This window comes from Dermacentor albipictus, chromosome 3 (genome assembly GCF_038994185.2).
Source record: "Dermacentor albipictus isolate Rhodes 1998 colony chromosome 3, USDA_Dalb.pri_finalv2, whole genome shotgun sequence".
Taxonomy (NCBI): domain Eukaryota; kingdom Metazoa; phylum Arthropoda; class Arachnida; order Ixodida; family Ixodidae; genus Dermacentor; species Dermacentor albipictus.
In genome coordinates, this window is record NC_091823.1 from 174,963,841 (window position 1) to 174,989,748 (window position 25,908).

At 47.3% G+C, this 25,908-nt stretch overlaps 1 protein-coding gene across 2 annotated transcripts in view; it reads left to right on the forward strand.

Moving 5' to 3' along the window:
• LOC135902113 (uncharacterized) overlaps window positions 1–25,447 on the forward strand; it is a 42,483-nt gene extending 17,036 nt beyond the window's left edge. For both annotated transcript variants that reach the window (XM_065432030.1, XM_065432031.1), the window contains exon 5: window positions 24,767–25,447. In XM_065432030.1, coding sequence (XP_065288102.1) covers window positions 24,767–25,016 — 250 coding nt within the window. In that variant the 3' untranslated portion in view covers window positions 25,017–25,447. The remainder of the gene's footprint in view (window positions 1–24,766) is intronic.
• Window positions 25,448–25,908: the final 461 nt, after the last annotated feature.

The window sequence follows — 25,908 nt, forward strand, 5'->3', positions numbered from 1 at the left end:
TATTCCTAGTGCCTATGCCATATTCCCCCACTGCCTTGTCTCCAGCCTGCTTCTTGCCTACCTTGGCATTGAAGTCACCCATTAGTATAGTGTATTTAGTTTTCACTCTACCCATCGCCGATTCCACGTCTTCATAGAAGCTTTCGACTTCCTGGTCATCATGACTGGATGTAGGGGCGTAGACCTGTACAATCTTCATTTTGTACCTCTTATTAAGTTTCACAACAAGACCTGCCACCTTCTCGTTAATGCTATAGAATTCCTGTATGTTACCAGCTATATTCTTATTAATCAGGAATCCGACTCCTAGTTCTCTTCTCTCCGCTAAGCCTGGTAGCACAGGACGTGCCCGCTTTTTAGCACTGTATATGCTTATTTTGGCCTCCTAACTTCACTGAGCCCTATTATATCCCATTTACGGCCCTCTAATTCCTTCAATAGCACTGCTAGACTCGCCTCACTAGATAACGTTCTAGCGTTAAACATTGGCAGGTTCATGTTCCAATGGCGGCCTGTCCGGAGCCAGTGATTCTTAACACCCACTGCTGCGTCGCAGGTCTGACCGCCGCCGTGGTCAGTTGCTTCACAGCTGCTGGGGACTGAGGGCCGGGGTTTGATTGTGTTGTTCGTATAGGAGGTTGTGGCCAAGTACTGCACCAAGGTGGCCAATCCTGCTCTGGTGAGGGAGTGCGTTACCGGTTCTGGTCACCGGGATCAGGCCAGACTCCAGGCCTGTTCATGCAATTTGATCAACACGCGGATTTTTTTTTTTTAATCCGATGGAAAATTGCCGGCACCAAGATTCGAACCACGGACCTCTTGCACGCGAGGCGGGTGTTCTACCTCTACGCCACCGCTGCTTTCTCAGGCTTATCTGATTGCGCGTAAACGGAACAGCGTGCAACGGCGCATTCACGATTTCTTCAAGCCTACTGCCGAGCCCGAATAAGTGTGTGGAAATAAAGGATTTCATTTTTTTTTTTTCTTAATCTGCTTTTTCGGACACCTGTTTGTTCGGATATTTCCGCAGTCCCCGTGAGGTCCGAATAAACGGTCGGCGACTGTAGTACCTATTTTATGTTTTGTCTATGGCACCCATAGCTTTGTGCTATCCGGTGGGTTTGTTCGTTTGGAAGGATTTTTTAACATTTTTGGGAGTTTTACAGCGCACGCAGCACTGCTGTGGGAATGTCGATAGTTCATGGAAGTGCTGCTGTTCCATTTACAGCGGCACCCTCAGAACAGCGGCGCTTGCGGAGAGTATCGATAGTTCATGGAAGAGCAGACACCGCTCGCGGCTCGCATGTTTCTCTTTCCCTGCAGCTCTTTAGTTTCTTTCATGCGTTCGATTTGACTGCCGGCCACGTGCTACTTCCATGCATCCTCAGTTGTCATGAGTGCTCCAAGTCCACTAAGCATTCGGCGCTCGTTCACAGCGGCGTTGAAGAGGGCTGCCATCCTTTACGCTGAAGAAACAAATAACTGCGCAGCGGGCCGCAAGTTTGATCTTTCTTAATAGGTGGTGCGAGAGTGGCGACAGCAGCGAAGCAAAATTTTCAGCTGTGACGGCAAGCAGAGGTTTCCGAGGGCCGATGTCGGGACGCTTTCCAGAGCTGAAGGCCGAGCTTGTGGCGTACATCTCTGAAATGTGTCATTGGTCCCTGCCAGTGACGTGTGACATGGTCGTGAGACAAGCCTGGATCTTCGCCTTTTAAGGACCTGCTCCGCCATGAATATGAGTGGCTGGTGGCAGAATACTGCGAACTTATGCCGACTAGACATGTCAAAAGAGCCTCCCTGACAGCTCTGCGTGGTTGGGTGCTTTCGGCGGGGACTTATGTATGCAAATGCAGAATTTCACTGGACGACGACGTGCTTCGGGACCGTAGCAGCAATGACGATGGCAGCACCAGCGAGGAGTAGTAGTCCAGTGACCATGCCAGCTACAAATAAATTTTCGGTATGGAATGCGCCCACGGGTATGCTCTTCTTTCTTTTTTCCCTGTCACACGCGATATGGGGGGGTCGACTTACATTCGACTTGACTTACAATCGTTTAAATATGGTATTTTTTGTGCAGAGGTGCGATTTCGACAACGGTACAGCTGGCCTTTTCCTGCATCACTTTCCGCGCTGAATGCTCGAAACGCCCATCAAGTCGAATGGCGGGGCATTTTAATATATAGCTCTAAAGGCAGGCCAACAAAACAAATTTCACACCTTCGAAAACAAAATGATGTCACTTCTGTTTTTAACAGATATGGCATCACATTATTTTTTCTTCTGCCGGAAGTGTTCCCTCCACATACAGATAGCGCTAAGCCCCATGAATCGCCGATGAACCGCCATGTCTTGAACGTATGGGCTCCTATGAAAGCTTCGCTACTAAGTACATCTACCTTGGTATAGTCCTAGAAATCTTGTGGCCTCGTTTGTCGTCGCCCACTTTGTCTTGGCGCATGTAGTTCCAGAGCAGTTTAGTCGGCCCTACCCTCACCACTGTCGATTTCTTACTTGGACACATTGCAGAATGGCTTCAACTGACTTGCCTCTGCTGTCGTAAAATACGGACTGGCATTCTTGGCATAGCAGTTCTTTTTTTCTTTTTCTTTTCTTCTTGACTAAAATAACTGGATTGCTGGGCTCAGACTCACTGTCTGGGATCAGTCCACAAGCCTTGAGCTAGTCGGGGATTTCTTGAAGCAGCTGTCATTCTGCCCATGAAGCTTGGTAAAAGGGTCACTCAATGGTGTACTTCCTGGTTTTTTCTGATTGGTCATGGTCAACACAGGCATGCATCGATGTTTCCTGGTGCGCATTGCAAAGCACTTTTGGTAACAGTTCAACAGCTCAAACAGCTCTTCTTTATGTGCTTCTGTCACAGATGGCCCAAACTTGACTTCCTCAGCCTCTATTGGTGATATCGCCTTTCTTGCTTGTTCAACGTATTTGACCACTTGCAGAGAATGCTGGCCTACCTAGATTCTCAAGCTCAACACAAACGTCATGGTTGACTATGTGACCTTTCTTTAACCCTTTACTGCACCTTGTTGCATTTACGCAACATTCTGATGAACGGCGCTAAAAACCGAAGCAAAGTCAGTTTGGAGCTGCCTGTACACGTTGTTGCATATCCGAAACATTGGTCTGTAAAACATGGCACCTTGTGCTGCAATCTGTGCTAATTCTTTGCATCTTCTACCAAAATGAATGTGGTGGAGGCTGCGCGCGCCCGCGAGCAGTGATATAGGTAAGTTTTACAAATTGTAAATGTATTTCTCCATAAGACAGAGCGCAAAAAAAATTCTTATGAAGGCCGTGCAAGCGCTATTGCGCTTTTTGCGATCTACCGGCCTGAGTGAACGACTTTAACTGGAACGCCTTTTTGTGTGTGTGCCTCCATGTGTGCGTGTTTTTTTTTTTTCCTTTATTTTTTAGCGTTTTCCTCTCTGTCATCTTTCTAACCCCTATCCCCCATCCCCAGTGTAGAGTAGCAAACCGGAGACTCATATCTGGTTAACCTCCCTGCCTTTCCTCTTCATTCTCTCTCTCTCTCTCTTACGCTATGATCCACATCCTTCCGACTCTGTAGGTTCAAAAAAACATTGTAATTTCGGAATAGTTTGTTCCTGGCGACAGAACGTTGCTATGTTGCCAAATGCAACAACATGTACATGGTTTATTTTCTTCGGAATAGTGAAATGGCTCCGAAACGCTGGTATGGCCCAGCAATTCCTCCTGATAGTGAAGCCAGTGACTATTCAATTAGTCACGACAGCCACGAGTGTAAGTCCGTTTCGATTCAATATGTGGACAAGATGTTCTCTGGTCGAATATTTCCTTTTTTCTTTTCAAAAGTACGCTGTGCTTCCGCACCTTGCCGTATCACGTCGTCACGGGCACAGCTTTGCGTCTGTGCTTCGATGTTCTACATTTTGACAATAACCCGAAAGCACTGCATTGTTTCCTGGCTGGACGGGAATCTGCATGATGTACTGCACGAAGTGTGGGAACCACCTGTGCTGCACAAGCATGTACAAGTGCTTCTTTTTGTTACACACTAAATCATAGGTGCACCAATGATTGTCTCGTGCAAATAAGCATCTGAGTATGAATTGCACTAAATCTATCTTTTACTATCAACTTCTTCATTTGCACATTGTTGCAAATATGCAACATACCCTTTTTCTGCAAATTGAAACCACAGACATTCGCTAAAGTAAGTTTCCATGGGAGTACAGGTACTGTTATGCTTCCCTACAACTCCATGAATAATATTATGAGGAAAAAAAAAATTGTGCAGTAAAGGGTTAAGTTGATGTCCGAGTGCAATAGATCCATGATCGGCAGGCTTGTCTTCCCATCTTTCAGTTCCCACAAGTAGTCCACCTCATGGGTTCCAGAGAAAAGCACAAGACCGTTTGGTTCCACACAATCTGAGACGATAACCGACTGAACCATGTTACCTTCAAGCTTGACCTTCTCACTGGTTGAGAAGGCTAATTGATCATGGTCGCTGTTGATTTCAATCTCGCTGAGTAATGGGGCATCTTGCTCGTCCAGCGGCATGACGGTGCCTTCTTACCCCTGCAGCACGACATTTTGTCTCAATGATGTCTGTTGCCACGATAATGTCAGGTCCTGCGAAGGCTTCGTCCGGAACTACGTGCATCCTCAAGCCCTTGAACAGGTTACTGTCAACTTCTAAATCAGCCTCGATCTTGCCCATTGTTTTGCAAGTTCCACCAATGCCGTATAACTACTTACAGTTATTGGGCTGGCTACTCCTTTGCCCATCTTCAATGCACATTTTGACGTGATCAAGGTCATCTGTGCACCAGTGTCTAGAAGAGTGGCCACAGGTTCACCATTGACATGTACAGTTTTCAATGACTGACGTTCCAGGCCTTTCTTCCTAATTCTTCCTTTATGTGGACCACGTGAAGTGCATTTCCTTTGAGCTTGGGACAGACCTTTGTGTCGTGCCCTTGTTTGCTGCAAGAAGTGCATTTTGTTTCATGTTGTGGATTCACGCAATCTTGCGCAAAGGGACCACAATCTTGACAATTGTAGGTCCGTGCCGGTGTGTCTGCTTTGCCACGTTCTCATCCTGTCATGACGGCAGTTTGCTTGTTTTCGAAAATTGCGCAGGCTTCTTGTCACTGTGTCTTCGATCTGGCATGAACTTCACTTTTTTTTTTCTTTTTGAAGCACTCGAAACTCTTAATGTCGCGCACCAGGCCATTAATGAAATTGTAGGCACGGATCCTCATAGCGTAACTTAATTCTCTCGACACCACTCCTGTGACGATTTCTTTCGTTCCCTCCACAGTGAGGCCAAGACTCGCAAAGTTTTTCTCACGAGCGTAGCTCTCGTAATGCTCCCGTTTTTGTTGGACACACTGTTCCATCAGGCTACATTGCTGTGTCTTCGATAGCGAATGAATGTAGGCATCTTGGAAGGCAGCTTCTCAGGATAGTCACAAAGCATGACTTCCTCCTGTGGACTGCTGCAAGTCCGATGAGGTGACGCAATACCCAACATTTTTAACTTTACCACGGTGAGCTTCTGCTCGCCTCTCTATCCCACTAAGCTTGCAGTTTGGGTGAACTTGTCAATCTGTTCCTTCGCAGGAATGCTAGCTAGAGAATGTTGACGCGATTGCTGACGTATCCAGAGTCACTCGCTTGGGCAACTGCACCTCAAGTTTCTCGAGGAGCTGTTTATTCTGACGCAACACTTGCAACAACATCTCCAAGACTCCCATGGACTCCATTGACTGGTCAGGCCTCACCCCTTTCCATAGGTAGCTGCCCTCCGCAGTAGCATGTTTCTCGAACTCCGAACGGTAATAGGAACTCACGAATGTTTGATGGCCTTCTCATTAATTGAAGGAGCGCAGTCTTATCCCACTTCTTATCTGCAAACAATGTTGAATAAAATGAAAAGAGATACATTGCTAGAACAGTCGGAGTGCGTGCACACGCAAGCACACATCAGCTTTCCAAACTGTCATATGTAAGAGGCATGCGGCGCAGAAAGGAAGAAGAGGATGATGTGCACGTATCGGTCCGAACGGCATGAGCCCTCAAGGCGTGTGACCCGAGCTGTGATTGAGGGAGAAGCGGTGCCGAGCTGGCATTATCGACGTGGCTCTGGGCCAAGAAGGTTGTAGCGTCAGCATCACACTGGCGATGGGAGCCATGGAGGTTCGGTCAAGTCTGTGATGCTGGCGGGCCAGGTGTGTGGCCGTCGACCTCTGCGCCGTTCGAGCGAGGGTTCGTGGACCTGCTGCATCCTCTCACGGCAGTGCCAGGCACTCCAAGAAGGATCCACCTTCAGAGGCAGACCAGCAGGTACGACAGTCTCTGGGGCGTCTCGTGGGCACTCGAAGAAGTAGCAGCGGAACCCGGAGATAGGCCTGACCGGTGAGGTCAGGGTTCCATGATGGAGTTCGGCACATCGGCATCAGAGATGAAGAGTTGACTGGCCAACACCAAGGCAGCAACACTTACAGAACACCGACTATGAAGGTCTGACACGCTTCGGACTCTGAAGAAAGGTGCGACAACAAAAGTCTGTAAGAACGCTCCTTTCTGATAACGTCGCAGCCGTAGGCTAGGGTTGCCTGACTTTCGCATAGAAAATGCCTAGAACTATTGTAGATGGGATAAGGACATGTTTAGGTTACGTAAGTGCTACCATTCCTTCATTGAGTTTTATTTACAGTCAATTGAGGTTTGAGTTTGTGAGTTTCGAGTGTAATTAAAATCTGTTTGCTGTGCTGCTCTGCGTCTCTCAATCCCATCTCACGTGGCTTCTGCACGCCCCTGAGATCGGTGACGCATGACACACACCAACTGCTGATCATGATAGTTTCAGCAGTGCCTCCTAAATATAACAATACTGTATAATGAATTTTAATATAACGAAATTGTCATTATAGCAAAGTATATAACTCTTTATAACTTCTTGCCCATATTGCCACATCCTATATGGTCGCCGCGGGTATGTGCCAGGCGATGAGAACGACGCTGAAGTAGCGCGCGAGTGGAAAAACAGAGACGACAACGACGTCGCGTTGACTGCTCTGATAAAGTGCTTTTACACGTCCTCGACACCGGCTTTCTCGTCTCCTACTGGGCTGTGACTCTGGTGGAGGTGCGGGGTAGGATTGCCTCATGCTCGGCGCCCCTTCGCGGAGCCATACATCGAACACGGAATCACCTGCGTTCGTCGAAACTCCTATTCACCGGTACAGTTGCCGCCTGCTAGTCTTGACGCCCGAGTTCAACCCTTTGCAGCACCCTGCAGGAATGCGTCTACTTACTTCCGCCATGGCTACTGCAACTCCATCGCAGGTGATGCTACAGAATCCTAAGATACCAGAAAGTTTCCATGGTGACGCTTTTGAAGATGTCCAAGATTGGCTGGAGCAATTTGAGCATGTCGCCAGTTATAATGACTGGGGCTCCCACCAAAAGCTGGCTAATGTCTATTTTGCGCTTCAAGACAGTGCGTGGACGTGGTTTGTGAACCGGGAGAGAAGTTTGACCACATGTGATGCCTTCCGCACCCAGCTGCTAGACACATTCACTAGTAGCGACAGAAGAGACAATGCGCAGCGCCTGCTCAAATCCCGCATTCAAAAACCAAACGAGAGCGTTGCCACGTTTGCAGAAGACAGGACCCGCCTTTTCTGCAGAGCAGTCCCTAAGATGGCCGAAGAAAAGAAGTTACGCTATCTCTTGCGCGGAGTGAAGGAGGAACTGTTTGCTGGACTCGTGAGGAACCCACCGATGACAGTGGCCGAATTCACCAAGGAGGCTACCGCTATAGAACGGGCACTAAAACAACGGTACCGCCAATATGATCGCACGAACTCACCGGTGAATGCTTCAATTCTACCTGAGAGCTGCGGCACGTCTCTGCGTGAGGTCATCCGAGAGATTGCGCGAGAGGAGATCTGGCAGCTCGGGATTTCCTCTCCTCCTATGGCACCAGCGGTGGCTTCTGTCACTGATATCGTTCGGGAGGAAGTTCGACAGGCCTTTTCGTAGCCCGACCGTGCTGCGACGACTAACCTACGCGGAAGCTGTCTGTCGTCCACCTCCCGTGACTTCGATGCTGCTGACACCGTCAACCACTACGACACAGCCATCACCGCCACCCCCGACGCTATATTTTCGACAGTTACAGCCGCCGCCAGCTATGCCATATCGCCGCCAATCTATCGCTGCGCCTCGATCTTATGGCGAATCCCCTGTCGGTTACCCGCTTTGAAAGACCGACTTGTGGCGCACTGCTGACCGCCGCCCGCTATGCTTTCACTGCGGCGAAGCAGGACATGTTTATCGCACGTGCCACTACCGTGCAGCCAAGGTTTCCCAACTGCAATTACCCTGTGTTTGATGCTGCACGTACCTGCGACGAAAATTCTACAAACTTTCAGCCGGAAGGTTCAGCGACGCCTCGATCGCATTCTCCTTCTCTGGCTCGTTATACCCCACCGACCCATCGCGATTTTTCTCACGCCTCTAGGGGCAGGTCCCCTAGCCCGCGCCGGGGAAACTAGAGGCAGCGACTTCCGGGGGTGAGGTTGCAAACCGTCGAGCTTTCCAAGAGCCCCCATCACTGACGACCGACGACTCTAAAGCTCCGACGACTACAACCACACCACCTGTAACCGATGCCGTCAGCGCCGATTTTGTCGTTTGCATTGACGGCCACCAAGTGGCCGCTCTCGTCGATACTGGTTCGCATTTTTCAATAATAAGTCAAAAGCTGGCCGACAGGCTGAGAAAAGTGAAGACGCCGTGGACTGGGCCCAACATCAGAACTGCCGGTGGCCAGTTGATGACGCCGATCGGAAAATGCACAGCCAGAATAGTAATCGCCGGTGCAACCTTCGTCCCCACCCTCGTCGTTCTTTTTGAGTGCTGCAAGGAACTTATTTTGGGGATGGATTTCTTGAGAGAGTACAGTGCAGTGATTAATGTCCGTGACCTCGTCGTCACATTTACTACGAGCTCAGACGACGTCGACCCCGCGGAGCACCATCGACCCCGCTTATGTATCGCCGACAATGACGTCACGCTTCCGCCGCGAAGCTGTTCCCTCGTACCTGTTATCTGCGACAACTTGAACACCGGGACTGGCGTCGCTGAACACATCGACGCACTGGTACTGAGTCAAGGCGTTTCCATCGCCAGGGTCGTAATTAATGTGCACGACGGACGTGCTGAACTCCTGCTGACGAATTTTACCGGAGAACGTCGACACATTGTTAAAGGCACGGCTGTCGCTTACTTTGACGAATTTACCTCAATACAAGACTGCCTCTCAGTGGAGCATGCGACGTCCACCGTGGCCATGCCTGCCCTTGTGGTTGATATCAGTCCCACCTTGTCACCCATCAAACGCAACAGCCTCCTTGAGCTCATCAATGAGTTTCAGGGCTGCTTTTCATCCACGTCCTGAGTCAGCCAGACGACGCTCACTAAGCACTGTATTGTCACCAAAGTCTACACCAGACCAAATCAGGAGAATCCTTATCGTGTAGCACGGAAAGAGCGTGAGGCGATACAAACGCAAGTGAAGACGATGCTTGAGGACGGGGTTATTCGGCCATCTAAGAGTCCTTGGGCATCGCCTGTCGTGTTAGTGAAAAAGAAGGACGGTAGCCTGCGCTTCTGCGTCGACTATCGAAAACTCAACCAGATCAGAAATAAACACGTTTATCCGCTGCCGTGTATCGACAATTCACTGGACAGGCTATGAAATGCACGTTACTTTTCGTCGATTGACTTGAAAAGCGGCTACTGGCAAATAGAAGTTGATGAGCGAGACCGGGAGAAGACTGCTTTTGTGATGCCCGACGGACTTTATGAATTTCAGGTGCTCCCCTTCGGTTTGTGTTCTGCGCCAGCAACGTTTCAACGACTAATGGACATGGTACTCTCAGGCCTCAAATGGCAAACCTGTCTGGTCTACCTCGATGACGTGATTGTTTTCTCCGTCACGTTCGAGGAACACTTACGGAGACTAAAGACGGTCTTTGAAGCAATACGTTTAGCTGGTCTAACTTTAAAACCTGAAAAGTGCCATTTTGGCTTTGAAGAGCTTCAATTTCTCGGCCATGTTGTCAGTCATGAAGGTGTCCGACCTGACCCTGATAAAATCTCTGCCGTTGCTAATTTCCTAACGCCATCAGATAAAAAGGCCATGCGACATTTTGTGGGCGTTTGCGCTTACTACCGACGCTTTATTGTGGAATTTTCGCGCATCGCATGGCCATTAACACATCTAACCAGAGATGTCCCCTTCGTGTGGGGTGAAGACCAGCAACGGGCATTTCACGACCTACGGCAACGACTGCAGACGCCTCCCGTGCTCGCACACTTTGATGACGACACTCCTACGATTCTTCATACCAACGCTAGTAATGTCGGCCTCGGCGCAGTGCTTGTACAGTGGCAGGACGGCACCGAAAGAGTGATTGCTTACGCCAGCAGGACGCTATCAAGGACGGAGGCAAACTACTCCACTACAGAAAAAGAATGTCTCGCACTGGTGTGGGCCGTCCTGAAATTTCGGCCATATTTGTATGGTCGGTGTTTCACCGTTGTCAGTGATCATCATGCACTTTGCTGGCTTACTAATTTAAAAGATCCAGCTGGTCGGCTTGCGCGCTGGCTTTGGCTCCAAGAGTTTGACTTCACTGTTGTATACAAATCGGGGAAACGACACACCGACACCGACTGCCTTTCTCAGTCTCCTGTTGAGACTGCAGTGCGCGACAATGATGACACGGCTTTTCTAGGCGTGCTAGATACTGTCGCTGTTTCACGCCATCAACGCGAGGACGCAGAACTGATTCCTCTTTTCAATTACTTAGAAGGAAAGACAAGCAGCGTGCCGAGCTTGTTCGCAAGAGGGCTACCTTTGTTTTGCTTGCGCCACGACATTCTCTATAAAAAGAACTTTTCACCTAGTGGCAGCAGCTACCTACTTGTCATTCCAGCATCTCTTTGTGACGAAGTCCTACATGCCTGTCACAACGAGCCGACCACTGGTCACTTGTGCTACACCCGCACATTGGCGAGAATTAGGCTAAAGTATTATTGGGCGAGACTTGTGTCGATCGTGAAACGTTACATACAGACATGCCTGGATTTTCAGCGCCGCAAAGCCCTACCCGCCCGGCAAGCCAGCTGGACTCCTGCATCCTGTTCAGATACCGCAAGCATCGTTCGAACAAATTGGCATGGACCTTTTAGGTCCGTTTCCACTGTCTACTGCCGGAAATAGATGGATAATCATTGTCACAGATTATCTTACTTGATACGCCGAAACAGGTGCTATCCAACGTGGAACAGCAGCCGAAGCAGTGTGATTTTTCATCGAAGCCGTCGTCCTAAGGCATGGCACTCCCTCAGTGGTCATAACAGACAGAGGATAGGCGTTCACGGCTACGCTTCTTGACACCGTTTTGCAACTAAGTGGTACCACTCACTGAAAGGCCGCGGCTTATCATCCCCAAACCAATGTGCTGACAGAACACTTGAATAAGACTGGCAGACATGATGAGTATGTACATCGACGTCGACCACAAGAACTGTGACGAGATTTTACCACACGTTACATTTGCGTATAACACGGCGCGCCAAGAGACAACACGCGTGACACCTTTCAACCTCGTTTATGGCCGGGAAGTGACAACCATGTTGGACGCAATGCTTCCACACGAGTGCGGTGACGACGAGACTGGTGCCGAGGAATTTACGCAACGCGCCGAGGAAGCCAGGCAGCTTGCGTGTTTCCGAATCCAAGAACAACAGGAATACAATGCCCGACACTACAATCTTCGGCACAGACCCGTCACATACAACGTCGGTGACCAGGTTTGGGTTTGGACTCCGATTCGTTGGCGGGGGCTGTCTGAGAAGCTCCTGCGAAGATACTTCGACCGGTATACAGTTCTGCGCCGCGTCAGTGATGTGAATTATGAAGTTGTCCCCGACAGCCATAACTGCTCCAAACGCCGGCGGCATCTGTTCGAGGTTGTGCACGTGCTTCGTATGAAGCCATACTTTTCCTCATGACCTCAACTTTGCACCGTCTGTGCACAGCCTTCAGTGGTGGGTGCATCAGGACGACGCCTTCTTTTTTTTTCAAAGGGGGGGCAAATGCCACATCCTATATGGTCGCCGCTGGTATGTGCCAGGCGATGAGAACGACACTGAAGTAGCGCGCGAGTGGAAAAACAGACGACAACGACGTCGCATTGACTGCTCTGATAAAGTGCTCTTACACGTCGTTGACACCGGCTTTCCCGTCTCCTACTGGGCTGTGACAATATAACACCCTGTATTTTGAATCCTAATGCAGCAAGGTGTGGTTATACAGTCGAACCCACTTATACCGATACCGCTTTTAACAATATATCGGTTATAACAGTGAGAAGCTACTGCACCGTCGACTTTTGTATGCTTTCCATGGTGAAATAACCCGCTTACTACAATGCCCTGATGCCGCATTATCGGTTATAACGATGAAGTCTGGCTGCTGGGTGTCTGAGCTGAAAGCCGAAAGGTAGTGAAATGTGAAATCCTTAAAAAGAATTTTAACCCTTTGAGGGTCAGTGACCTAATATACGGCGCCACGAACAAGTCCAAACATGGTCGATGCCGTATATTTATGGCACAGTCTGTACATTTAAAAAGTGCGCCAATTTTCTAACTTTTTCTTTTCTGTGATGTGCTGCCACTGTGTGGAAATACAGGGAATTTTTTTTGCTCACCTCCCTCTCTCGGTTTTCGTTGCATGGTTTGGTTTAGAGCTAGTTTGCTCCCGCACGTCTATATACTACTGCTCGCACATTGGCACGCTCGCAGGTGGGCGGCGGTTTGGGCTTCGTTCCATGGGCAGTTCTGGCTTCTTGCGCTCGCAAAACTGATGGCTGTCTCGTTACTAATCGCTCAAAGGGCTACCGCTTGATTCTTGCTCGTTTAGTGCTCACAAGGGTGCGCATAGGAACGATGCCGCCGTGCATGTGTTTCCGTTGCTTTTCTTTTTTTTTTTGACACTCACGAAAACTAATTGCCTCTGGTTGATGATAAGATGAAGATTAGCGGAAGTTTGTCGCACGTTTTGCTTTTTTTGACGGGCACACAACCACACAGGTTTCTTGAGTGCGTGCATCTATGCAGTTTGATTACGCTATGGACAAAAATATTAGTGTAAGGTGAGCGTTGCGAAATATTCTCGTGTGCACATTTTCAAAGCCTTGAACTATGTGTATAACAATGCATCAAATTTTTCATTCCTATAAGTTTATTTCCGTTTTTATTGTTGTTATTCGTGAATGAAAAGTATATATATACCAACACAAAATATTTTTTTCTCACTTTACGGTCACCCTAAAAAAATTATGGTAAATTATTTTTGAAATAAGTCCATAAGAAAAATTGGAATCTGCAATAAAAAGAAATCGACCCTCAACGGGTTAAAAAAACAAAAAATTTGCGCCACTTTTTGATGTGTCGCTGCTCTAACAACCGCCGCGCACTCATTTTCCAGCCATTTCCGTGCGGCTCTCTCCCGTCGCCCTTTCATTCCTCCGAACACGAATGGGCTGCGCCCATAGCTCTACACCGCCCCGCCCTCAGAAACACTAACGGACTGGCTCCTCATTCCTCGCTGGCTCCTCATTTCTCGCTGGCTCTTCATTCAATGTAGTTCTGCGAACAGCTTAATCGCTTGCGTTCATTTTTGTTGGTTGTGTCAAAGTCATTCCTGGCCACGTGGTTTCCCAACTTTGGATCAGATCGGAAAACATTTATTGGGCTCTAGAAAAGAGATCTTCGCGGCTTCAGATGGCCTCTTCCATCTTCTGATGTATTCTTCTGTATGCAATCACAAGGTTGGTGCCCTAGTCCAAGGCTCCACTGAGTATGGCCAACCCGCGAGCTCGCTCTACTAGGCGCTTTTGGCCGTTCAAGATTACGCTGGAAAGCATACTCTCTCACTGTTGCGCACTCGGGTTTTTAATTTTATAGATAGTTGGGGACTCAATATTTTGACAGGTCCATGATATGTGGTACAGATCTGGTTTCTCTCCGCACCATGGGCACTTAGCCTCATATTGTGTAGGGAAAATTTTATTCAGAAGGTTTAGATTCGGGAAAGTACCCGTCTGCAGTTGTCGCCATGCAACAGCATCCTCTCTGCTTAGATCCTTATCCGGGGGTGGGTACTTCAGTCTGACCCCTTTATAATAATTTAGGATATCTGAGTAGCCCATGGGTACTGACTCGGGTTCCTCAAGGCTGGATGTGTCGGACACCCGGTTGGTATGCCCTCGAGCTATCCTATCCGCCTCTTGGTTCCCTGTTATGCCAGTGTGCCCTGGTACCCAGATAATGGTATGCTGAACTTTGTTTCCCGGGTCGCATGAGCAGAGTATGTGGCGTGCTCTGCGCCCAATTCTGCCATTTGTATAATTACGGCATGCTGCTTGAGAGTCAGTTATTATTGTTAGGGACCTGCCAGATCGATAGCCCTCCAGTGCTGCCAGAGCCACAGCTGCCTCTTCGGCCTCGACTACCGTGGAGTCCTGTAGTGATGCGCTGGTGATCTCCTTAAGGTCCGAATTAACCAACGACGCCACTGCTCTGCTGTTGTGTCTTCCGTCTTTGACGAACGTTGCCGCGTCCGTATACCTTGTGTTGTCCTTGTTCGCCAAGGTTCTCTGCACATACTCCGCTCTTGCTTCTCTACGCGCCTTGTACAGGTTCCGGTCCATATTCTTGGGTATCGGTGCGACTCGCAGTGTACTGCGATACTTGTCCGGAATGGCCTCGGTACGTTCAATCTCTTGGATCATGTTGCCGCCGCCATATCTTCGCAGGAGCACCCTTCCCGGGGGGTCTGCATCAACCTACGTGCCTGAGAGCATAGTAGGGCTTCTCTTAGTTCACTGAAGGTATTGTGCAGTTTCTCGGTCGATGTGCGCTGCGGCAGGTGAAGCGCAGTTTTGTACGCCTTTCGCAGTATGGCGTCCGCTTGTTCTTCTTCTTGCTTGATGCATTTGTGGTAGGGAAGGCTATACACCACTCTGCTAACCACGAGGCTCGTGACTAGCCTAAGTGTGTCGCGCTCCTTCATACCGTGTCCCTTTCTAGATACTCTGGTGATCATACGGGCTACCTGCATGGTGGCAGTCTTCAGCAGTGTCAGAGTATGATTGCACCGTTGATTGGACTGAAGCCACATCCCCAGGATCCGAATGGCGGTCTTCTCCGGAATGTGTTGTCCCGCGAGGTATACGTTGAGGCTGAACTCATCGCTTGTAGGGGCCGTTCGATTTTGTTTGCTTTGCCACACCCTTAGGAGCTAGGACTTCTCCGTCGAGCAGGTGAGGCCCCTGGCCCTAACGTAGGTTTCTACGCAGGTGGCCGCTTTTTGCAGGCACTCTTCTTTTTCGCTGAGCGATCCCCGGTTCACCCATACCGTGATGTCGTCAGCGTAAATGACGTGCCGTATGCCTTCAAGTTGTTCGAGTTGTCTTGCTAGCCTGATCATTGCGACGTTGAAGAGGATGGGGGAGATGACCGATCCTTGAGTAGTTCCCTTGTTTGGGGTGCGAAACTTCTCTGATCTGACTGCTCCCAGGCCGATTGTTGCTGTCTGGTTAGAGAGAAAGGCCTTGATGTAGCCATGAATCCTTCTGCCACAGTTCAGGCTATCCATTCCTGTGAGTATGGCTTCGTGGCTGACATTGTCGAAGGCTCCTTTAATGTCCAGTGCCATGACGACATGTTCGCTGTTTCGTGGGACGTTGCTGAGCACCTCCTCCTTGAGCTGGAGGAGCACGTCTTGCGTCGATAATTTGGCGTGGAATCCAAACATGCTGGGTGGGTACAGCTCGTTGTCCTCCATATAATTTTATAGCCTCATTGTAACCACCCGCTCGTACAGCTTGCCTAAGCATGACGTGAGAGAGATTGGTCTAAGATTTTCTACTTGCAGTTTTTTGCCAGGTTTTGGAATCATCACTACCTCCGAATGCTTCCACTCCTCGGGTACTGTCTCCTCCGCCCAGTGCTTGTTGAGATAGTCAGTAAGTTTGACTACCAGCTCATCACTGAGGTTGCGAATCAGCGCGTTTCTTATTTTATCTGCGCCTGCAGCCGTATTCCTAGTGGTATTTCTTATTGCTGCGTGTACTTCCTCTTTGGTTATAGGCCTGTCCAGATCAGAATTTTCTTTCCCCTTGTAGCACTCCGTGTAGGCTGCTGGGTCACCATCCCCGAAGCACTTGTAGTAGTAGTAGTAGTAGTAGTAGCAGTAGTATGTTTATTTGGCCATATTATATACAATACAATATGCCCTCGAGGTGAGGCTAAAGGAGGTAGACCAAGCATACCTCCTGACAAGGCCTAAACCCCGATCACACATCATGGAAACGGGGGCCGAATGGACACAGAGAAAAAAACAAAACAATGAGCAAACATGATCACAATAGAAAATAGTTAATGATAGACAATAATAAATATCCATTAACAATAAACAAAACATTTCATAATATGCACAATCAAAAAAAAGAAAACTAAGTATACAGAATTAGCTGAAATTTAACCGGGGGGGAAAAGAATCGTCAGTTTTTTCTTAAATACAGACACACTATAACTTTCTAAAGCAATCTGAGTAAGAGACTGGTAGGCATTACATAATGTTATAATTTGATAATCGGTTGTTTGTTTACCATAATTTGTTCTGGGTCTTGCAGTAGATAGGGCAACGGAACGTAGACCATACGCAACGTTTCTCGAATTATAAGTATTAGAAAAAGAGTTAAAGTCATGTTTGACTTTATAAAAAATGTGAAGAGCCAAACTAAAATTGTATAAGTGAAAGAAATTGCGAACATGAAATGTTTCGAAAAGATTAGCTTCAACAGATGAACTTGAACTTAATGAACGTAGAGCTCTTTTCTGGAGAGAAAGCAGTTTGTGTGAATCAGTTTTGTTGCATGTACCCCACACTAGGTTGCAATACACCAGGTGAGACTGAACAAGGGCAAAATATAACTGTTTTTTAATTTGTAGTGGGAGGAGATGTCTAACACGATAAATAACATAAATAGATCTGGCCATTTTTAGTCTAATGTAGTTTATATGATCACTCCAACCCAAATCGCTACGAAAAAACACTCCAAGGAACCGGCAACTATGAACTTGCTCGATGTTTAAGTCATTAAAAAATAGTTTGATGTGATGATCTAATGGTTTGTTTTTTGGATGGAAGAGCATAAACTTTGTTTTGTTTACGTTTAATTGAAGTTGATTAACATAGAGCCAAACCGCTAACTCCTCAAGCCAGGTATTACATTGGTGTTCAAGTGCTTGGAGACTGGAGCCGGAAAAAAAGACATTAGTATCGTCGGCATACATCAGGATATTAGGAGTTAATGGAATGTTTACAATGTCATTAATATAGAGAATAAATAAAAGTGGTCCCAGAATTGAACCCTGAGGGACACCGAATTTTATCATACCAAAACTGGATTTTACATAATGAATCTGAGTGTACTGTATCCGTGCAGTTAGATAACTTTCCAATAGTGAATTTGCCACTCCACGGATCCTGTAAGTTTTTAATTTGTGGAGCAGTATTGTATGTTGCACAGAATCGAAAGCTTTGCGCAGGTCGAGAAAAATTCCAACAGAAAAAAGCTTAGTTTCAAAATTGTTAATTATAGAGTTTTTAATATCTAACAGAGCAGATTCTGTTGATTTACCGGCCTGAAAGCCATACTGTTGGGGGCAAATAAGATGTTTAGCTTGTAAGAAATTGTTTAGTCGCCTATAGAGTATACGCTCAGCTAACTTCGAAAACAGAGGCAATACCGAAATAGGACGGTAATTATTTGGGTCATTTTTGTTGCCTCCTTTGAATAAAACGGTAACGCGCGCGACTTTTAATTTGCTAGGGAATACACCAGAAAGAAGCATTCTGTTACAAATATGCGTAAGAGGGCCAGCAATAATATTTACAGCACATTTGATAGGAAAAGCAGCAACTTCGTCATCTCCAGGTGAGCAGGTGTTCCTGAATTAATTAATGATAGAAATAACTTCATCCACTGAAGTAGGGGACAAAAATATAGATTCAGTAGTGCAAGAGGGTAAGTATGAGTCAACAGACCGAGTTGAATGACAGCTAGCAGAGGGTCGGTATGCTCCGGCAACTAAAAAGTGTTCATTCAGCATATTGGCAAGTGAAACTCCAGCATAATTCATTCACCCCATTGACTTTCAGCTCAGAGGGAAGACAATTCTGCCTGTTCCCTATAATAACGTTAATACCTTGCCAAAGTAATTTAGGATTGTGTAAGATTGACGAAAACTTATTTATACAGAAAAAAGATTTAGCTTTCTTTAGATCTGAGTTTAATTTACCGTATTTACTCGCATAATGATCGCACTCGCGTAATGATCGCACCCCTAAAATTTGTCGTCAAAATTCGATTTTTTTTATTTCCCGCGTAATGATCGCACCCCGAACTTGCCGCAGCGATATGTCGTGTGCTAAGTCTAGCGAATAATGATCGCGCTTACCACCTGTCGAATGCTACGCGAACGACTCTTCAAGACAAGCCAAGCGGCCTGCACGCACTAAACATTCTTAAGTAGATGCCTCATTTCATTACTTTCATCACTTTCCGCACTTCCATGACAAAATGAGGTACTACCAAACTTGCCTTTATTATGGGTTGGCTTTATAATGGCTGATGTCAACAAAAACAATAAAGGCGCATTTCGATTCTTTTCATCTGCTTTTGCACTCGTGAGCACGCAACAAATCGCGCGCGGCAATGATAGTAGCCACGTTTACTCTGATACGTTAAAAGTGTGCCCTATTCATACGCCGACGCTTGTAACACAGCTAAGATATTCGCCCACCCTTAGCGGAAAGTAGTGAAGACAGATGCCGCAGTTTCCGCAGCATGCCCGTCATGCGTTTCTGTCACTGGCAGCTAACCGCGCCCACCTATTACTGTCCCCTCAAAGTGGACATGGCTACGTTATTGCCGCAAACTTGCCGATATTAACGATATTATTCATCACTAATACGGAAGAAACTGTTTCAATGCACGTAATGTACTCACGAGAAGAAAAAAAAAATCGCGTTCGGCGCGTTCGGCTCGCTCCGCTAGCCGCCATTTTTGTTTTGGTGTCCCGCACCCGCAATCTCGCATCCCGCAGCAAACACGGACGAAAAAAAAAATTTTTTTTTTCCCGGGAAATTTAACCCGCGTAATGATCGCACCCCCTGAATTTGCTTGAATTTTTCTGACAAAAAAAGTGCGATCATTATGCGAGTAAATACGGTATTTCGAAACTTCTTAAACTTAGCTAAATCATCCGGGCATCGAGTTTCTAAAAAACAAGAGAACATTTTGTTCTTTTCTTTAATTTGTTTCAAAAGTGCCCCTGTCATCCATTCTTTTCTAGCCTTTCTATGTTTTTTTATAGTTTGAGTTGGGAACGCAGCGTAATAGCATTCAAGCAGCTTCTGAATAAATATATCATAAGCACGGGACGAGTCATTTTCACCATATACATCTACCCAATTAATTGTCGACAACAAGTGACAAAATCTGGAGATGCTCTTTTCATCATTAACTCTACGAGCGTGAACGCGTTTATTCAATTTGGTCGTATCAGGAAAAAGTGAAAAGAAAGGTAAGTGATCACTAATTCCAGAAGAAAAAACACCGGATATGCAACTCTGAGGTGGGAAATTAGTGAAGCACAAATCAATTAATGTTTCAGAGTGCAAGGATATGCGAGTAGGCAATTTAATAGTATTGTCACAACCATTAGACAGCAGCATTTCATTTTCAGTGCCTTACTCTTTCTGTGAGCTCATACTCTGAGCCCTGAAACTGGTGAACCAGCCTCTGTATGGCCTTGTTGTTCTCTGACTTGGTTTTAGTCGGGTCCAGGAGTGCTTTGAGTATGTTCCACGTTCGGGCGGTACTCAGGGTTCCGCGTAAGGAATTGCTAAATTGCTGCCAATTTGCTCTCGCCAATTGTTCCGCATACTCTTCTGTCTTTTGCGTAATTTCCGCAGTCTTTAGCTTCCTATTAAACTTCTGTCTCCTCCACTTTTTGGTCAGGCTCTGTCTTGCCTCCCATAGCCGAAGCAGTCTAGAGTCAACCTCTGGTATTTGCTCTGTGCGGTCAATCTCCTTGGTGTACTCGCTTTGCCTTTTCTTCAGCATATTCCCCCATTCCTCGATTGACAGTATCGCGCCCAGCGGATGTGCATCACAGGCTTGTCTAAAGCAACTTCATTCGCTTGACTCGCTGCCGAAACGGAAGATGGCTGATCCGCCCGCTGATCATCAGCACTGCACGACGTTGCCAGTGAAAACAAAGCGCACGGCTATAGATTTGGAAACTAAGTGCTTCTAACCGATGAGACGATCGTCGCGAATGTGGTTGCATTGGATAGCCACGGCAGCGATGACACGGTACGGCAGGCTGCCTCAACGTTGTCCTCACAGGAGGCCCGGCATGATTCAGTGACTCTGGAGCTTCATTTCCACGAGGAACCTTTCGCTGCACTACGTGGAGCACTTGGATGCTTTGGAGAAAGCTCTCAGCATGCTTCGCGTAAAGTATGCATGGCTGACGGACATAGGCTTTTCTTGTGCAATCCAGTGAGAAGTACGTGGTGAGATGCTTGTGGCGATCTCTCCTCAGGATTTTTTTGGATTTCTGGATTTTTTCTGATTTTTTTCTGGATTTCGCAAGCTGACAGGCTGCCACGGCAGTCTTCTCGCAATCTTTAAAAGGCCCCTTTTGGGGCCACGAGAGTGATGCCACGGCGGTGCTTGCCACTTGTGACACCTCTTTACAGTTATTATAGCAGTGCCATTCTTTGAAGGGACACTAAAGGCAAATACTAAGTCGACATGAAGTGTTTAAATGGCATTCCAGAAACCTCACAACACTTGTTTTGTGCCAAGGAAAGACTTAGTTTGCGAGAAAATTGCATCTGAAGGGTCGAAATACCTTTTTGGAAATTCAGATCTCGCGCCACCCAACCGGGGGAGGGGTGCCATTGCATATGTCATCACCACCTTTTTGCTGCCGTCGGTGAGTAAAATGGCGCCCAACAGACAGTGGTACCGAGCAAAGACAGTGCGGTTAATGGCCGCTGCAGCTGCTTTTTGTTCAAGTGGAGTAGACCATCCGGGGATCCCGCAACATTGCAAGTGATTACATGGAAGTTGAATTCTGTGTTACGTGCAGTTTGTGCAAGTTTCATGAGCCAGCAAAACCGGTGCAGCACTACGAGGTAATGAAAATACTGAAACGTGAAAGCGTAAGTGGTGTGGAGGCGAGTGAAAGCGAAACTTTTCGTAATTTCAATGAGTTCTTTTTTCTGAAAATCAAGTAGAACTGGACAAGTAGCATTCTATTTCGTCTTATAATACAGTAGAAGGATGTTTTTTGCAATGAGTGGTTGAGTACTAGTAATAGAATTTAACTGAGAAGCGCTTTTGTGATCGGGCAAGTGCTTGAATTTCCCGGGGGAGTCTCGAATCATGTCCTCCACTTATCTCAATTTCTTGATTATTAAGGTTCTGTTCGCAATAATATTGACACCTCAGAGATTCTCGAGCACTAATCTATCATTTTAGCTTGACTTAATATTTGCCTTTAGTGTCCCTTTAACGCCGACAGCCGTGGCTTGTTACACGTAATCGGAGCGCCCAGCAAGCAGTTAAACGAGTGAATACAATCAGCAGCCAGGCGAAGGAAGGTGGTGGAGAGGGGCTTTGGCCTCCCTGCCTATATAGTTTTGTCATATCAGCTTAGCCATCCCCCTATTTTGATTTTTTCATGCAACCCGGTTATAACAATTATCAGTTTTAACAATGGAATTTTTGTGGCACTCGAATAATTTATAAGTGGGTTTGACTGGACATGATTTCAGTATAATGAAATTTTCCTGCTGTATCAAAGGAATACTGAGGCAATAAATAAAACCTGAAGCAGATGGTCAAATGGTTGAATCACATGCGGCTCCATGCAAACGCACCTCTCAAGTTGCACAGCAGCAAGACCCTCTTGATGTCATGTTTTGCATCAAGACCAAGTGTGACAAGATCTTGTCACACCTTGCGTGCCATATGGTGTGGTTGCAAGGGAAAGCATGCGAGGGTGAGCTGAAAATGGTGCTGGCTTGATGCGTGCTGACTTCCTGTGCCTGCAAAAAAGGAAGGTGCGGGGCTGAGCACATGGTAACATGATCGTGTGCACGGTTGGGGGCAGTGGAGGGCAGGTTAGTGTGCATCTCCTCCTCCAGTCCGCCCATGGCTGTGCATTGTTGTCACTAAGGCTGAGTGCATATGTGGCTCGCGTGCCCTATCTTAGCAGTAATCTGCAGTGGGTGCAAATTCTTAGCGAGCCGAGATGGCCGTGGCTTCATGCGCGCTGTCTTTTCTGCACGATTAGTCCTGGAGGTTGCGCAATGTCAAGTTTGAGAGACACGTTGAAGCAAGAGGCAGATGATGCACTCTCTTCCCTCTGCCTGCGCTCTTTACGATAGCGTTTTCACTATCAGTCACAACAATGGAGAGGACATGAATTCCGATTTCATCCCTCCATCCAGTGACATTGTGTAGGACACTTGTATGCTGCATTAATGACACATCTAGGAGGAATTTGTATGGTATCGCATATTTGATTGTAAAAAATTTTTGAAAATTTGTTGAAGAAGCTAAGTACTGCACAGTGAGCTATGAAAGGTAAAATAGGCATATTTATTAAGAGACAGGAAGACAGTAGCCTAGATTAGAGAGCAAGCAGAGGTAGCTAATATTCTAATTGAGATTTAAGAGAAAGAAGTAATAATTTTTAGGGTCATGTCATATGTAGAGCAGATAGATTGTGGTCTGTTAGGAAAATGAGGGTGCCACAGCAATGGAACTGCAGTTGAGGACAGCAGAGGATTAGGTGGTGTGAGGAAATTAGGAAGTTCGTAAGCAAAGCATGGAATCAGCTGGTGCAAGACAGGTGTGCTAATCGCCCTAATCTATGTCTTGCAGTGCACATTAACCCTTTCAGGGTCGATTTCTTTTGCCATATGCAACCACCCAGGGTCGATTTTTTTAATTGCAGATTCCAATTCTTCTGAGGGACCTATTTTGAAAAAAAATTACTACAATTTTTCTAGGGTGACTGCAAAGTGAGAAAAAAATATTTTGTGTTGGTATATATGTACTGTTTATTCATGAATAACAACAATAAAAAAGGAAATAAACTTGAATTAAAAATTTGATGCATTGTTATACACATAAGGCTTAGAAAATGCACACACGAGAATGTTTCGCAAGTGTCAAATGTTCCTGCTCTTACACTAATATTTACGTCCATAGCGTAATCGAACTGCGTAAGTGAGTGCACTCAAGAAAACTGTGGGTGTGTGCCCGTCAAAAAAGCAAAACATGTGACAAACTTCCGCTAATCTTCATCTTATCGCCAACCAGAGGCAATTAGTTCTCGCGGGTGTCAAAAAAAAAAAAGAAAACAAAAGGAAACGCATGCACGGTGGCATTATTCCTATGCGCACCCCTGTGAGCACTAAACGAGCGAGAAGCAGGCGGTCGCCTTTTGAGCGATTAGTAACGAGATAGTCATCAGTTTTTGCGAGCGCAAGAAGCTGAAACCGCCCGCGGAACAAAACCCAAATCGCCACCCGCCCTTGCATGCGCCAATGCGTGAGTGGTAGTATATAGACAGGCGGTAGCAAACTAGCTCTAAAACAAACCAAGCAACGAGAACTGAGAGGGAGGTGCGAGAAAAAATTTTCTTTATTCCCACATAGTGGCAGACATGCCAGAAAAGAAAAAGTTAGGAAATTGGCGCGCATTTTAAACGTACAGACAGCGCTGAAAATATATACGGCGTCGACCATTTTGGACTTGTTCGCGGCATCATATATTTACGTCATTGACCTTGAAAGGGTTAATTGGAGTAGTAATAATTTATTCAATCACATGTTGGCTGCAGATGTAGGATGAACTTGCGTGTTCAGACCCACATGCCAGTAAAAAGATTATTTGAATGTAGTCCTTTACTGTAAAGAGTGAAAGTCAGAATGAATAAACAGAAGGCAATGGAGAGAAAGAAACCTGTCACTGTGTTGCACAGCTTGACGCAGCAATTTAACGCGCCTGTGCTTAAGTTTCGAATCAAATCAATTTTATGTGCCCGTGTACATGCTAGATGGTCATTTTGGGCTAAAGGCTGCACAAGTAGCTTGATATGTCCCAAAAGACCTTACAAGGCAGAAGCATGCTGTCAAACAGTGTTGCCAGTTACAACAGTACAGAATAACAATAACTAAAAGCAAATGCAAACGTACGCTGGAATTGCTGCAAATTATTTAGCATTGTTCTCACCCATAGAGGACGTAACAACATAAAAGGAAATTGGAACACTGATGAAAATGCAGCTGGGAAGTAGGTTCGATATATGGCTTGACAAAAACCAGAGAGGACCATCATTGATAAGCAAAGGGAAGTTGGCTGCTGACCATACATTCAAAGCATTATAACTAATGCTGTAACGGCCTGTAGAATAAGCAGAGCAAGAAGCATCGCAAAAATAATGTAGTAGACTGCTTTCAGTTGCAGTGTTTGACTTTCTCTGAATAGTGTCTCCTCCTGGGCTCTTGCAGCACTTCGAGGCAGGTGCTGAGCCGCAGGGTCAACAATTCTAGTGGGAGCAGCCTGTCCAGCCTTCCCCTGTATCGCGCAAGGCGTCGTCTGCAGCAGCTGGCACTGCAGACGGACTACCTGGATGACAGACTCCGTGCCATGGGCTCCATTGGAGACAGTGCATCTACGCTCTTGCGGAGTGTGTCTGGCGACGTGAGCATGGCATCGTGTGAGAAGAGCTCAGCGGCACATTCTTTCGATGCAGGCTGAGACATTCGTCTCATCTAACGAGGGAAGCCGATACAAACTGTCAGTGTCTCGAGTTACTCTAAGACTGAGGTCTGTCGTACAGCTTCGTTCACAGTTCAGGCTCAACATGATGTTTTCAGAAGAATGAACGCTCTCCTCTTCATCTGAATTTCAAGCGTGGCTGGTATAGAACATCAGCCAGAGAATGTTGTGGGCTCACAGTACGTCTCCGCGCACGGCGTCGCCAAGTGGCCCCCGAGAAGTGGAGCCTCACGACCCGGCACGACGGCGCACGGCGATAGACCCACCGCAGGTTCGAGCACCGAGCCGAAAGACCTGGACGGCTCTGGCCGTACGCATGGGCGCTCTCCCAGGAACACACGGCGTCCAGGACAGTTAAGGCGTTTATTGATCACCAATGGCCAACATGTACCAGACTGCACACAAACACACGGAGTACACTCGGCGCCCGCGGTTCCCGATGGCGAGGAAGGCGGGTTACACGCCGCGTCGAACAATGGTTTACGCGCGCGGGCCGAAATGCGTTCGCAAACGCTACCTAGCGCTTCCCATCACCGACAATGGTCTGCGACGGTTCGGACATGCAAAATGTGACGCACTGAGCGCCTGCGACTACCGCAAGGGCGGAACGCAAAGCCACTCAGCAAGTCACACTTACGCAAGCTAACAAAGCACGTGAACGTCCCCAGGCCGGGGCGTTGGGGACACAAATAGCTGGTCGCTCACGTACCTTGCAGCTTGCCTCTCGTGACCGGCGCTCGTCCCTCTCGCAGCACGACTCCCCGCGCACGGCGATCGTCCCCAGTCGGGGCTTCTTCCCTACGTCACGCCCCACGACCCAATCGCAGGGCCGCGTAGCATGACGTCGCGGGACGTGGCCGCGGCGCCCGGG